The sequence below is a fragment of the Lotus japonicus genome, chromosome 3 (assembly GCF_012489685.1).
Source record: "Lotus japonicus ecotype B-129 chromosome 3, LjGifu_v1.2".
Taxonomy (NCBI): Eukaryota; Viridiplantae; Streptophyta; class Magnoliopsida; order Fabales; family Fabaceae; genus Lotus; species Lotus japonicus.
This window is the reverse complement of record NC_080043.1, coordinates 6408635-6423581: the sequence shown is the minus strand read 5'-3', so window position 1 is coordinate 6423581 and position 14947 is coordinate 6408635. Positions and strand designations below refer to the sequence as shown.

Below are 14947 nucleotides of genomic sequence, written 5' to 3'. Positions count from 1 at the left end.
TACTTTATTGTTTAGGGTTCTTAGTCTTCTCCTCTTAATTAGCTCTTTGGTTGGAACTTGGAAGCTTCAAGCTATCATGGAGGTTGAGTGGTGGCTGGGGAATGAGAGGGGAGAGAGGAACTGAGGAAGAGGAAGAGGGAGGAGAAGGGGAGAAAGACTAAAAAAAGATTAAAGAGAAGTTTGAAGGATTAAAACCAATTTAAAAGTTACACATGTAGTCGTGTACATCTATATTTCTCTAGAATTGTTACGTGAGCTGGCGACTAAGTAAAAAAACGTTAAATATGACTTATGGCGTTACAATGACTAATTTAAATCAAACAAGTTTTATTCAAAAAAAAGACAAAAAAAAAAGTCTTTGATGGAACAATTTTAAATGTAAATGTATAAATTAGGGAGCAAACATATTTAATTAACTAATTGGTTTTTTCACATTTATTACACTTTTATATATGTTCACGCCCTAGTCCGTACTACCAAACCCATGGGATGCAAAATGTTGAAAATGCGACATGCAAATACCCATCAAAGATCAATCCCACAAATATGAGTTCCAAAAACATATATTAAAGAATACAAATATTTAATGATAATTGGACATTTTGATATAATAAAATTCGAAATAAATTGTTTTTTATGTTAAAATACTGAAAAATATCGAGGATCTATTAATTTTACCATAGTTAAATTAAATGGATTTACATTAAGGTGTAAAAAGTTTTATAAATATATTTAAACATTCTTCATTTTTCATTTTAAATATTTTTAGGGAGCAGTTGGTACTTTTATTTTGTTGATTTAAAAAACTACAATGGGTGCAAAATCTGTATTTAAATATCTAAAAGGCTAATCTTGAGCAAAAGGGTTGATATCGTGCGTGGTTCAATCAGCATATCATGCATGCTTCAATTAGCACCGTGAACGTACAATATTTTTTTTTAAAGGATGAACGGACAATACTATTACTCCCAGTACTCTTTTTTTTTGTTACATACGGAAAATTAAACAAAACTAAGCAAGAACATCCTGACAAAGCAGGGGAACAATAGCCGCAGGTGGGTTCTTCCAAACCGTCCATTGACAACGCACTCTCGTAGCTAGTTTAGCCAACGCATCAGCAACCGTATTCCGTTCCCGAGGTAGATAGCAAACTGTAACTTGCCAACCACGACGAAGGAAATCACGCACTCTCCGAATATCATCACGCTGCCAATACTGGTCCACTGACTCAGAACCGAGAACCACTTCGACCAGCTCCATACAGTCAGAGCGACAAACCAATTTGCGATAACCGAGATCCCAAACCAGCTTTAAACCTGCATAAAAAGCGCGTAACTCTGCTGTCAAGACATCACCAGTGCCCCAAAACACAGCAAACCCGGTCACCCAACGACCATCCTTATCCCTCAAGACACCCCCACCTCCAATCACTTGCAAGTCCGGTACCATACTGCCATCAGTGCACATCTCTACAGTATCAGCATCCAACCCCTCATTCTCGTGGAGAGCGGAACCTGAGACACAACGCAGACGTCCCAATCGCTGAAACTCAACCACAGCAACTTGAATTCTCCTCAACACAACATCCAGTGGCCACGGTTGTGGGTCAAAAACTCTGTTATTCCGCCAGGTCCATAGTGTCCACATGACCGCACACGAGAATGCATGATCTGCGTGCTGGAGATGGCCTACGAGCCAATGGCGAAATGGCAGTGTGTGAGGTAGCCTGGGCAAGAGCGACCTGAAATGGTTCCAAACTTGTTGGGCCACGGGACAACGTCTGAGAAGATGCTCAACGTCCTCCACTGGCGCTCCGCACTGAGGGCACGATTCATCATCCGCAAGGTGACATCGTTTCCTTCGCTGGTTCGTGGGCAACGAGCCTCTTGCTGCCAACCAAAGGAAAAACCTAACCTTCTCAGGGGCTCGGCTTTTCCAAATCATGCGCCAAAGCTGGGACGTGGGATGATTGTTTGCCGTTAACATGGAGTATGCTGACTTTGCTGTGTAGCACCCATCATTCTCCCCAGACCACAGAAGCTGATCTGCACCCTCTGGTTGTTGTGGAATGACAACACGCATAATCTCCTGTTTAATCTCATCAGGTAACAAAGTATAGAGGCAATCGAAATTCCAGCTAGTATCATGCCACAAATCTGAGACACACAAGTTAGTGTCTGTTATATGGACAAACGGGATACGCTGAGCAAGCAAACCTGTTCCCAGCCAGTTACTGAACCATAACGAGGATCCTCCAGTTCCCAACCGAGGTCGGAAACCCGGCGCCACTGCATCTCTTGCCTTGATAATCCCTCTCCACACATACGACTCTCCCCGGCAGTGTCTAGCTTGCAGAATTGATTTATCCTTCAAATACTTCTCCGACATGACCCTGACCCACAAGGTATCCTTCTCATGTAGCAGGCTGTGCACCATCTTCCCCAGCAACGCTTCATTATTCTGCCGGGCACAACGAAGCCCGAGGCCCCCCTTGTCTCTTGGTTGCGTTATATCTTCCCAAGCCACAAGATTCCAACTGCGAGTACTATCTCCCTTGGACCAGATGCAATTACGGACCATCCTATCTACATGGTTACATACGGCTTCTGGAAGCCAGAGAGCCTGCATGGTGTACACTGGCAACGAAGATAGCACAGATTTCGCCAGACATAAGCGCCCAGCCTTGTTAAGAAGTTTGCCCTTCCATGAAGCTAGCCGTGAGTTCACACGATCTATGATGGGTGCAAATTGATCCCGTGTGACTCTCCCCTTGAGAAGTGGGATCCCCAAATATTTTCCAAGATTACTAGCGCGACACATCCCTGATATGCTAGACAGTATTCGTTGCTTGCCCTGATCCACATTTGTCGAACAGAACATGCGGGATTTCTCCAAATTAACTCGCATTCCCGAAGCTTCACAGAACGCATTTAAGGTCTCTGTGATTAGTTGAACCTGCTCCTGAGATGCCTGGCTGAACAGAAGTACGTCATCGGCAAAGAATAGGTGTGAGATACCTATTCCATCCTTTGTAACTCGGATTGGATGCCACAATCCTTCCTCTACAAGTTTCTGAATTTGAATGGCCAGACGCTCCATGCAAAGAACAAATAGATATGGTGATAAAGGGTCTCCTTGTCTAAGTCCCCTTTGTGGTGTAAAGGATTCTAGCTTGGAACCGTTCCACAACACCGAGATGTTGGAAGCTTGGATGCCCCACATGATTAAAGACACCAACTGTGGAGGGAACCCAAAGTCATACAGGGTAGCTCTCAGAAAATCCCAATTAACACGGTCATACGCCTTCTCCAAATCGATCTTGAATGCAACCAAGCCACCCCCTTTCTTGTGAATGTGAATGGTGTGCATGACTTCTTGGGCCAGAATGATGTTGTCCCTGGTGCCTCTCCCTGGGATAAAGCTCCCTTGAAGAGGCCCCACTAGCTCCGCGAGCAAAGGTCGAATTCTATTCACCAGCACCTTCGTGATTACCTTATACGCCACATTACACAAACTGATTGGCCGTAACTCCTTCAGACGGCTCGGATTCTCCACCTTGGGAATGAGAACCAGCAATGTATCCAGAAGTGCAGGATCAGAACGCCCCTCCTGGAAGGCCCTCGCCACCATATGATGAAGGTCACCCCCTACTGTGTTCCAGAACTGCTTGTAGAAGAAAGCTTGGAAGCCGTCTGGTCCTGGGGCTTTAAACGAGTGCATGGCCATAACTGCACCTCGAACCTCTGCCAAAGTAACCGGTTGTATTAACTTCCTCCTCGCCGCCTCCGGTATAATGGGCGTTCGGTTCTCCATGATGAAGTTCCTGGTGACCTGCACATCAATAGAGAAAAGGTTAATGAAAAAACCCCTCGCTGCCTCCTGGAGCACAAGCGGCTCTGTGCACCACCTTCCATCCTGAAGGAAAAGGCCATGAATCTTGTTTCTCTTCCGGCGAATGACTGTTTGGAGATGAAAGAACTTCGTATTACGGTCACCAAACATCACCCACTGTTCTCTTGACTTCTGGTACCAGAGAAGTTCTTCCTGGAGTAGGATATCATCATACTCCTTCTGTAACTCCCTCTCTAGTCTAGCCAAGGACTCAGAGACATTCCAATCCAACTCTCGCTGGACCCCCTGTAGCCTACGCTCCACTCGCCATTTCCGTTTCTGAATGCTCCCAAACACCTCCTTGTTGAATTTGGTGGCGGCTTGTTGCACATTAGAAAGTTTCGCGTTCAAAGATTGTCCTTGAACTCCCCACGCATGACCAACCACATCCACAAAGGAAGGGTGCGTCGCCCACGCAGCTTGGAAACGAAACGGACGTGGTCTCCGTTCCCCTTGGGGTGCCGCCAATCTTACTAGAACTGGGGCATGGTCTGAGTAAACTCTGGTTAAGTGCTCCACATATGCTTCTGGGAATGCCACTCTCCAATGCATGTCACCTAAAGCTCGATCTAGTCGCTTCGCGAGCACGCGCCTGCCATTCACACGTCTCTCCCATGTGTACTTCGTCCCCGTAAACCCCAGATCAATCAAGGAGCACACATCTAGCATATTTAACATCGCCATAGCTCGGGCTTCACTAAAATCCCCACCCCACACCTCAGAGGGGGAGCAAACATCATTGAAGTCTCCCAAAGTTAGCCACGGATCCTGGGTACGCTGTCGCAGACTCGACAAATATGCCCAAAGTTCCTGTCTACGAGTTGGGTTTGGACTCCCATAAATGGCTGAGCATACCCACCTGTGGTTGTCATGTCGAATCTCCACTGAAATTGCTTGATCCCACGCTTCTAGGAGATTCACATGAAAAGACCTAGTGATGGGTGCTAGAATCCAAATCCCACCACTATGCCCCACAGCCTCCACTTCATGAATTTGCTCATATCCTAGATGCTGCCAGAATACCTTGGCTCTAGGAAATTTGCAATGAGTTTCACACAGTGCAAAAATTGAGGGTTTATAGGTTCTTACAAGCTCCTTAACCCTACGATGTCCCCGCGCTCCCGCGCCACCTCGTATATTCCATGCAATGACTTGGAATGGTGTACTATCCATCAGGCACTACACGGAATTGGCACATGGACCACTACTGTTGGTGGACCATCATCATCTTGGCTTTAGGTCCTGGGTCCGATGGGTTTGTCGCTGTGTTCCCTTCATTGACACGCTGGTTAGTTGTCACACCCATGTCCATGAGCTGGTACCTGGAACCTCCTGCTGGTTGCATATATTCAGTGGACATGGCTCCGCCTCCAAGATCGTAAACCACCTTATCTCCGATCATCTTAGTTGGTAACTGACCGGAGGTGCTCCCTGACGCTTTCTCCCTTGTAGAGACACCTAAACTTTGGTCTTGTGGCTTCCCCAAGATCTGCAACGGGCCTTGAGTCACTATCTGAGACGATTTACCATCATCCCTGCGCGAGCGTTTTTTGGCATTCACAACAACCTTGGACACCACGTTTCTGTTGCCAGAATTATTCGCATTAGTTCCAACCTTCACGGGATTTGTTGCTTCCTCCGAAAGGCTGGTTAATGATTGGAATCTATTGCCATTACTAGGCTCCTTAGATTTCGCTGTTCCTGATTGACGGTTATTATTTTGTTTCCGTTTTGGTTTTTCAACGTTCAACCATTTACCATGTGCAGCATCTGGAACCGTAACTGCTGATTTGGTTGCAGAAGATTCGGCGTGCATGGGTTCCGCATTGAATGCATGGTTGACTCCTGGATCTAGGGTTTTCTCCAGGGGTGTACTCTTTGGGGTAGCCGCCGCCTCTTGCGAAGCTGTTGCGTTCTCCATCGTCGCCGGAGTAGCCACCACCACCTTGCACTTCCGTGAAAGATGCCCATAGCAGCCACATTTTGAACAAAGAAGATGCAGCCCCTCGTACTCAATATTATACCAGGTTCCTCTAAGTCTCAGCATTCCCACGACGGGCTTATCTAGATCAATCTCCACACATATACGCGCGAATTTACCCAAGCGCCTGTCTGCCGTGGTCATGTCCAACTTGATCGGAGTTCCCACACCTGTGGCTAAAGTCATCAAGATGTCCTCATCATAGAATTGCATGCCCAACCCTGGTATGCGTATCCACACCATCGTAGTATTAATCTTTTCATCAGCCGCCACGAAGTCCTTCGTCCAAGGTTTGACAGATAAGTAGTGGTCGTAGACCAACCACGGTGCACCTGTCATAGCTGTCTCGCGATCCGCCTCGACGTCAAATTTCACCTGAAAATAGCCATGGTGTATATCTGTAACTTCCAGTCCCCCAACTGGTTTCCAGAGGGAGCGTAGCTTCTCGCAGAGTGCAGTGTATCCAATGTGCCTACCTAGTCGCTTCACCACTAGACATCCCTGCCACGGTTGACAAATCTTCTCATACTCCGCCTCCTCGACAAAATCGAAGCTGGGAAATAAACGATCACCGTTAACGTTTTCCTTTGACAACACCCCCGAGGTTACCAAGTTCTGGAACTGCCTAGGCTCTCGTCGCTTAGCTGGTCCCTTTCCCAGTACCTTGTCCTTGAACGTGGGCCTTTGCTGATCTGGTGGTATAGGGGGCGGTGGCGGTGGCTGCTCGGTCGTGAACATGAACGTGTCACTCTCCATTCTCGACTTATCTTTTCTTTTTGTTTTTGAATCTTTACTCCCAGTACTCTCACCGTTCTACAAAGATTTTTGTTTAAGGTTGTGGCACAAAAATTGAGATGATAATTATTGACAGTATAATGTTACTATAGTACCTTTATTTAATTTTACTAGTACTCTTATATGCAACAATTAAATTTTATTTAGATATAGAAGAATTGCACTCGGTTGATACAAGATGTGATAAGTGAGAGAAAACTTATTAAATGAAAGTATATGTGGAAAAAATTAGCAAAAAATCTATTGGTTTTCCAAAATAACAACATGTTGAAATATTAAAAGAAGGGGTTATCTAAATGACTCATGCTCAATTTTGGGTTATATCACTCATGACCTTGTTGTACCAGTTATAATCTGACACATGTCATCTTATTATCCACATCACTTCTAATATTTTATTTTCGTAATATATATTTTATTATTTAATTTAATTGCACAATAATCCCTACCAATTCAGTTAATAGCTTAGTAATCCTTTTATTTTAAATATATCCCCATTCACCATAATTCACGTTCTTCTTTTTGGCTTCAGAAAAAAGAAATCTTTCTTCCTTTCCTTTCGCCGGCGACAACAACGACCTGGCGTGGTGCGGTGGTGGATCTCCGGCAGCCTAGCCCGCTTCTCCAGCCAGCATGCTGATTTCGTTTTCCTCTTCTCCTTATGTCCTTGTTGATTTGGTTTGTTTTTCTTGAATTCAGTTGTTTCCAAGTTCAATTTTCCATACTGTTTTTACATTTGGAGCTCTTGATTGTGTTCATCTGAGTCTAGTTTCTTTTCTGCAATTGTGGTGTTGCATTTCTACATTTGTACAAACTGATTTTTATGATGCCCTTAAGCTGTTCGATAAAATGCTTCATTGAAGTGTCTTCGTTCAATTACTTTGTAAAAATATTGGTGTCAATCCAGGCTCTGAGTTTGGAGTGGCATGTGATGAAGCAAACTAATATGGTTGTTTTTTTTTTAGCTAAGCCAAACTTGTAAACTGTTGCAGATAAGAGAAGGAAGAAGATGGTTTAATTTATCACTCACTCATGCTTACAACTTATCAGAGAAAAGAATTTTACATTAGATGTATTTCATTGATTGTGATTGAAACTACGATGCATATATACTGTCTTTTGATATATAGGAATGGAAAAGTAATATAATAATCAAACAATAGCATATAAGGTTTTGAAGAATTAAGGAAGTATTGCAGTTCATGCTCAGAACCCACATGATAGTATCTATATTAGAACTTTCAAGTTGTATTAGTCAGCACCTCCAAATGTGAAAAGGTCCAAACGGTGGAGAAGAAATTACTAATTGATTTTTCTATCAGTCATGTCTTCTGGCTGTTTGCTTTTGCTAAGTATGTTCTGCCTATTTGATGCGTGTCTCGAATTGGTGCTGGCCTTATTTCTGCGTTTTTATGTTTCTGTTTTGATTACCATGTTTTGTTATTCCTTTGTGCTTTCTTAGTGGGTTCTGTTTTTTTAATTCTAGGTACACTGGGGTAGGTAGTTACCAGCCATAAAGTATGAGACATCTACTTAACTATTATCGCTATAAGCACTTCACGTGTTAAAAAAGAACCAAACTGAATTGCCAGTTTCAGCTTACAAAAGGGACCATCCTATTTGATTCATTTCAGGCCACTTCTCTTCTTCTTCTTTTGAAAATTGGAACTCTTTATCTCTCACACCTTCTATTCCTCATTGGAGTGTTCTAGGGTCAAAAGCTTCTCAACAACATGTCACTCTCTCTAGAGCTTCATTTATGTGGTCTGGTTATGCCTTCAATTTTTATTCTTTTGGTTGTCTGGTCTGGTTGCTCTGTTTTTTGAAATTTCATGTTTTGAGTAGTTCAGATTGTCCCCAATTTTTTTATCTTTAGTGACTGTTATGTGGATGTATGAATATGTGAATGTCTTTTTAATCACTTTTGGATCATAGCATGCTGCATGTTTATCTTCCTGACTCTAACTAAGTTCACATTGCTTGTTAAAATATTAGGACTATTTATTTGCTTCGAGCCTGTTTTTCATTATAACCTTGTTGTGCTGGGATTGTGCTAGTATTGCTATACTAGGACTTGACATTGACAATTTGTATAAATAGGTGTAGGTGATTTGTATTATGAAACTCATCTATCATTCTATCATCTGATAAGATCAAACATAACTCGAAGGTCTTTTGTCTTTTCCTCATTTTCCATATAATCCCTGTGTAAGAAGATGAAAGTTCGTGAGAGATTGAGAGGATTTGAGAGAAACTAAATGTAACTTATGATTCTGAATGAATTAATTACAACCACAGCTAGTACGTGTATTGGTGGAGCTGGCTATGGGTTAACTTACCTTGACTCGGTTTATAACAACCTAACTGATATACAACTGCTGTAACTTCCTACTAATAGTTGTGATTGGCTGACAGCTGTAAAATGAAAAGACATAAAAATAAACAATCTGTGTTCTGTTTTCATGACAAAACTAAAAATAGTAGTTTGTTTTTCGCTTGCATACCCTTGACATATTTAGGATTGGTAATATTGCAGTGGGACTAGACTGGATTGCGGATCACTATGGGGTTCCTGCTGTTGAAGAATGGAGAATGCAAATTTACAATGTCGTGTCTAAGAACAAGCTCGTGCAGTGGGACTACACTACAATAACTGGATTGCGGACCAGTGTGAGGTTCTTGCTATTGAAGAATGGAGAAAGCAAATGTGCAATGTCGTGTCTAAGAACAAGCTCATGCAGCCCAATCTATTTTTTCTTCTCTTTGTATATGGGTTATAACACCCCTTATGGTATCTTATATACATGTTTTTAGCCTTCAAAAAAAAACTTGACCCTTCCTTGAAAACAAGTGTAGATTTTATTTGTGTGCATATCTTGTATTGTGGCCTTTGTGCACAATGTACTTCATCTTTCTATCAAGTCTCAAATTATATTCAATGAATAAAGCTTATGCACCTTTGATTAATATCTATTGTTGGAGCTCTTTTGATGTGTACCTTTTTTTACAAAATGGGAAACAAAATGAAATAGGTTGTGAAAATTAGAAAATAAAAGGTCATGAAGGGAGGTTCAGATTAAATAACTTTATGTAAAGACTGAAAATGTAGAAAAAAAAGGATGCAAGTCCTTGCATAGAAATATGAAAATGAAAAAGAATTACTAAATGTATTTTGAAGCTGTGAAGCATGCAAAGGCAAATTGAAAAACATTTATCTTAAATGAAACTGCACATTAGTCATGCTTTCTTTTTAATCTTAGCCACCTTCAAACCTTGTTTCTCACATTATAGAGATACTTCAATTATAGGATTTAGTATAGAAAAGCATGTGTGGTCGTAAAATGAGAAGAATCATATTATACACAAGAACATTATTGCTCTTATTTCAATGGGAGCATGAGAACAAAGTATCTAGCTTTGAAAAAAAAACATGGCCTTTGGTGCAATACAATTAAAATCTTGCTAGAACCACAGAAGGCAAGTTAGGCAAGTTCAATAATTCTCTCTAATGCTTGTACAATTGCAATGACACTCAATTTCATTGAAAATCCCGTTGCATTGATAATCCCCTTGCTACTGAATTTCATCCGGAATGTAGGTTTGAGAAGGATCAAGTTCAAAATTTCCAGGAGGTGGATCCCTTAGGGGAGCCTGACTTGGCTGTCCCTGGTGACCGTAAGGAGTACTACTTCTTGGACTACAATCTAGTTGATCCTGACTTCTCTGTCCTAGATACCTAAAACGTCTTCTTTGAGACCTTGGTTGAACCTGATTGTGCTGTGCCCTCTGGAAAAATTCACTGGTAATCATGGTATGTACTATGTCCCGGAGTATCGCGTGGCTCTGCCAGACTTGGATGTTCCATGGATGCGTTGCATCTACACGGAGCACCTAGGTGAGCCTGACTTGGCTGTTCACTATTAAGTTTGTTCTATGATGCAAGAGAACCATCATGCTGAAAAAAAATAACCATGAAAACAAGTTAGCAGTGTCATAAAGCAGTAATAACAAAGGTTAAAAGTAGTTTTAAAAAAAGAAACCAAAGCCCACAGGCATTGTGACAAAACTAATCTCCAAGGCAGTGTCACATCAAGGAGATCCTCTGAACAATTGCCGACTCGAGATTTGAATTTTGGCCCTCTCCATAGACTATGGCTCCCATTGTTAATAATTTAATATTTATTTAATGGCATTAAACATACAGAACCACTCAAAACAGTTATTATAGACATATATAACATAAGATATCAAAATAATATGAAAATTCAGACTAAAAAACGCTCCTTGTGGTCACTCCTCACTCTAAAAAAATGGAAGCAAAGAAGAGACGACTTACAACCAAAGGTGGAGTGCCCCCATTTTTTACGATTGTAAGTTTTCTTTGAAATGAGTTTCCCAGCATCTACCGAAACAAAGGAATTATCAAAAGTTAGAATTTTAAGACTATTCAAAGTCACTTAAGTATGCTATAGCAATGAAAAACTTAGAATCCCATTTAAAGAAGCGAGTGAAGAAAGGTGGCTCACTACCTTCCATGACAACATATATTGGAGCTACACAAGATACCTTTTGTAGAAGAAAATCACCCTCAAACATCGCTCCATATTAATGCATGGCAGCAGAATAAGTTGTATATCTCTGTTGCCTGCAAACATCACTTCAGATTAATGCATGGCAGCAGAATAAGTCCAACTACTTGCATTTCATAAGCAAAGAATAAGACACAACGGCAAAATATTTCTGTTTTTCCTATATTATCAGTTTGATCAAATAAGCTTGTTTTCCTATCTTATTGAGTCACTGATAACTCACACTGAATGGATTGCATCATTAAGCTTGTTTATGTGAGGGGAAACTTTAACACATTATAAATGAAATATTGATCAATGGCAGAGTAATAAACACTTATTGATGCAATCCATTCAGTGTGAGTTATAATGTGTTATTTCTGGAACCCTAAACCTTAAACCCTTAAAAGAAAATTCAAAACAATAATCTTTCTGGAACGGAAGGAGTGCAATATTAGGTACAACCTTTTTTTCAATGAATATTAGATACAACCTAAGTAATAATATTTTTTATTATTTTATTTTACAAAATCGTACAGTATATTTGTGTGCCTCATAATTATTATATTCTTAGGCTTTTTTTTGTCAATATTCTTAGGCTCAATTCAAATGGAGAGAGTATTGGATGTTATGGAAGGTGGGCCACATTTGATTGAGCTATCGGGCTGGGCTAATTCTTAACCAATAATTTGAAGAAGATACGAATGCTGCGCCAATACTGACTGAGTTTTGTTTAATTAACAAGTTTTGTTTAAGAATGAGAGTATTTAATGGGCTCATAGGACAAACCTTGGACATTGAAGCACATCTCCACGATGTCCTAATTAATTTAGGGTGCAAAAAAAACGTATGATTCTGATGCCTTCCACTTTGAGCCCAATTGTTTCTTACATAGTTACATGAGCAACATATGGCTGAAGAATACTTTCTTCAAAAAAATATTGATATTTACAAAGGGATTGGAAGGAGTAGGAAATTAAAAAGCTTTTAAATGTTCTTTGATGGTAAAGAAGTAGCAAAGAATAAAAGAACAAAAAGGTCCCCGAAAAAAAAGAATTCTACAATTAATCTCGTGCTCCCTTCCAATCGGCTTTGCATCATCATCATCATCTTCCTCTACTACAGTGTAATTAGAGCTCTCAACATAGTCCTTCTTCTTTCTTCCTCCTTTCTCGTGATTTCCTTGACTCGACATCTTCCTAGGGCCTAAGCTCTTTCTAGGCACACATGCACCACCCATAATCAACCATGCTCGCCTCAACCGCAACACGTTCACCTCCACAAATCAGAGGAAAAGCAATAGACACGTCAAGGGGTAGAGCAACCCTATGATGGGACTATCACTTGTAATCTTCTAGAGTCCACGATCGCAAATGAAACATCCGCCAAGACCAATTCATCCAGCTACTGCATTAGTATAAGACCCTGCATCCCGTCAATAGCTTTCCAATAATTTAGAAGCCAATCTCTTAAAACAAAACATAATCTAGAATTCTTGGCCCCCGGAAAACAAAGTCTTAGAACACCCAACAATAACCTTTCTTCGCCAAAAGAACAAAACATCTCATGTTCACCTACCATCTTCCCCGACTTAGAGTTAGAATGAGAGCATAGATCACTCACTTTTCTCAAATCCTTTTTTATTGTAGTCGCTCCTATTGCATCCTTCGGAACCAACAAAAACTATCATATACAAGTTTTTAAAAAATATTTATATATTTTATTTATAATAATATGTTAGCAAAATTTTTTAAAAAACTACAATAAATTAGAAGCATTTTTAACCATGTAAAATTACGAAAACAATAATATTTTATTCAGTTCTCCTCTGTTCATCATTTTTTTCTGAAATTAAAGTGTCTCGTTCCAACAGTTTTATATCATGTTCAATTTCATCTTAAAAACATAATAAACACTTAATAACACTAATATATTTTGTTTACTCCATTCCATTCCATTCCATTCTATTTCATTCTGTTTTTCTCACCTATCTACCGAACCCTAATGAAGTACTATTGTTCTATTTTCTATCTCGCATAGTCATCATTTTCCTCTAAAGTAATAAGCAGGTGTTTGATCCTAATCCATTACCATATACTATTTCATCTTGGTGCTTCCAGAACATGCTATAACCCCTCATTTAATTCTCTCTCCGCCACGCCGCCTCTAGTTTTCTCAAGACCTTTCCTTATATCAGTCAACTACTCAACCCCCCATCTTCAACCATACTCTGTTGAGTCTTTTGATGCCCCAAAAATTCTCAAATCCAAAGACCCTTTTCTCATATTTGATTCAATTCAAAGGATCCACCTCTGTTTCTTCAAAAAATGTTGCAGTTGTTCTTCACTGTGGCTTTCTCTGCAGTTCCTTTGACCCTTTATGTTCCGCCCGTGAGAAGCTTGAACCTCTTTGTGGAAACCATGGAATATTTTGCTAGAGAATCAAGAACTTACACACACAGAGTTTACCCTCGCCTCAGGGTAGCTTGGTCTAGGATCTGCAATCTTCTGCTATGCAACAACAACACGAGGTAGATAAGATTTCAATAATGGATTTGTACCACATCTTATTGTAAATATTTACCCTGTTTTTCCTCTGTATTTGGACCATAGCTGTTGATTACTTTTCACTCTCTGATTTAATTGATCCGGTTATTGTGATTAGAGAGTTTGTTTTATGAGAAGTGTTGATCTTGTTACGGATTATGCAGTAGAATTGTTGTAACTTTGTGAGATTATTTGGACTTTTTGAGGTGATTTGGTTGGGTGGTTAATCCCTTTTCAAGTGCCCTATGTAACCTATGAAAGAATAAGAGAATTTTCTGTGCTTCATCGGATTGTTAAAACAATGATTATGTTTTTGTTTTTATTTGGTTTCTTGTGTATCTATGAAATCTCTGTTGTTTGTTCATGATTTGGTATTGGTAATTTGATTCTAAAGTTTCATCCACGATTTGGAGTTGTGAACCACAAAAGTAGTGGCTCTTGTTCCGTTGTTCACACATCACAGTCGGTGTACACTGTAGAGAATGACAAAGGGTATAGATTTCAATCTATTTGCGGTAGAGCAATTTTCTTACAATCTATTTTTCATTTTCTACTTCCTCTTAATATATACTATTTTAGTAGTTTTCTGATGTAAAAAAATTACTATTTTAGTATTTTGTGCAGGGATTATCCTTTAAAATTCTGACTATATAAATATGAAGGATAACGATTAGAAGTATGTAATGTAGTAATAGTGATATATGAATACTTATGAATGTTGTGACTTTAAAAAAAATATTTAAATAACTGTACCATGTTTTATTTTGCAACTATTCATAACCAGATCTGATAGGTATGGTTTACTTAGCTCATGTCACATGTGGGTAGTATATATATATTTTTTTAATTTTGCATTCACGACTAAGATAAAAACAACCCCGATAAAAAATGATAAAAATTTGACGTGACAAAAGGTCTTATTCGCCTGATACACTTTTTGTTTGTAAAACAAGCAGCGCAGATAAAATTTCGTCTTCATGTGTAGTAGTGTAGGGTCTATAACCTTGTTTGGTAACCCAGAAAAGAAAAGGAAAAAGATTGATTATGGGTATTATCGCCAATTTGAGTTTTGCGGGAAAAAAAGTGAATGAAAAGTTTCTAAAAAATTAGCTGGCAAACGTACATTACTGGTATCAAGGATGTATTAATATGTTCAGATTTATGGT

The 14947-nt window shown here is 39.9% G+C and overlaps 2 protein-coding genes and 1 long non-coding RNA gene across 3 annotated transcripts; 2 read left to right on the top strand and 1 right to left on the bottom strand.

The window, feature by feature from the left end:
* Positions 1-5095: 5095 nt before the first annotated feature.
* Positions 5096-6628, bottom strand: LOC130743491 (uncharacterized). Its single transcript, XM_057595743.1, has one exon. It carries the CDS (start codon positions 6626-6628, stop codon positions 5096-5098), a length of 1533 nt encoding a protein of 510 aa, XP_057451726.1.
* Positions 6629-7174: 546 nt separating this feature from the next.
* On the top strand, positions 7175-9634 carry LOC130749520 (uncharacterized). Its single transcript, XR_009022950.1, has 2 exons — positions 7175-7345; positions 9204-9634. It is a non-coding gene; the product is annotated as an uncharacterized LOC130749520 (long non-coding RNA).
* Positions 9635-13308: 3674 nt separating this feature from the next.
* On the top strand, positions 13309-14103 carry LOC130749724 (uncharacterized). Its single transcript, XM_057603102.1, has one exon. The coding sequence runs from the start codon at positions 13563-13565 to the stop codon at positions 13767-13769; it is 207 nt and encodes a 68-aa protein (XP_057459085.1). The 5' UTR covers positions 13309-13562; the 3' UTR covers positions 13770-14103.
* Positions 14104-14947: the final 844 nt, after the last annotated feature.

Bases quoted from the DNA above. Each gene is read 5' to 3' on its own strand.
- LOC130743491 (XM_057595743.1), bottom strand. From the start codon at position 6,628: ATGGAGAGTGACACGTTCATGTTCACGACCGAGCAGCCACCGCCACCG.
- LOC130749724 (XM_057603102.1), top strand. From the start codon at position 13,563: ATGTTGCAGTTGTTCTTCACTGTGGCTTTCTCTGCAGTTCCTTTGACC.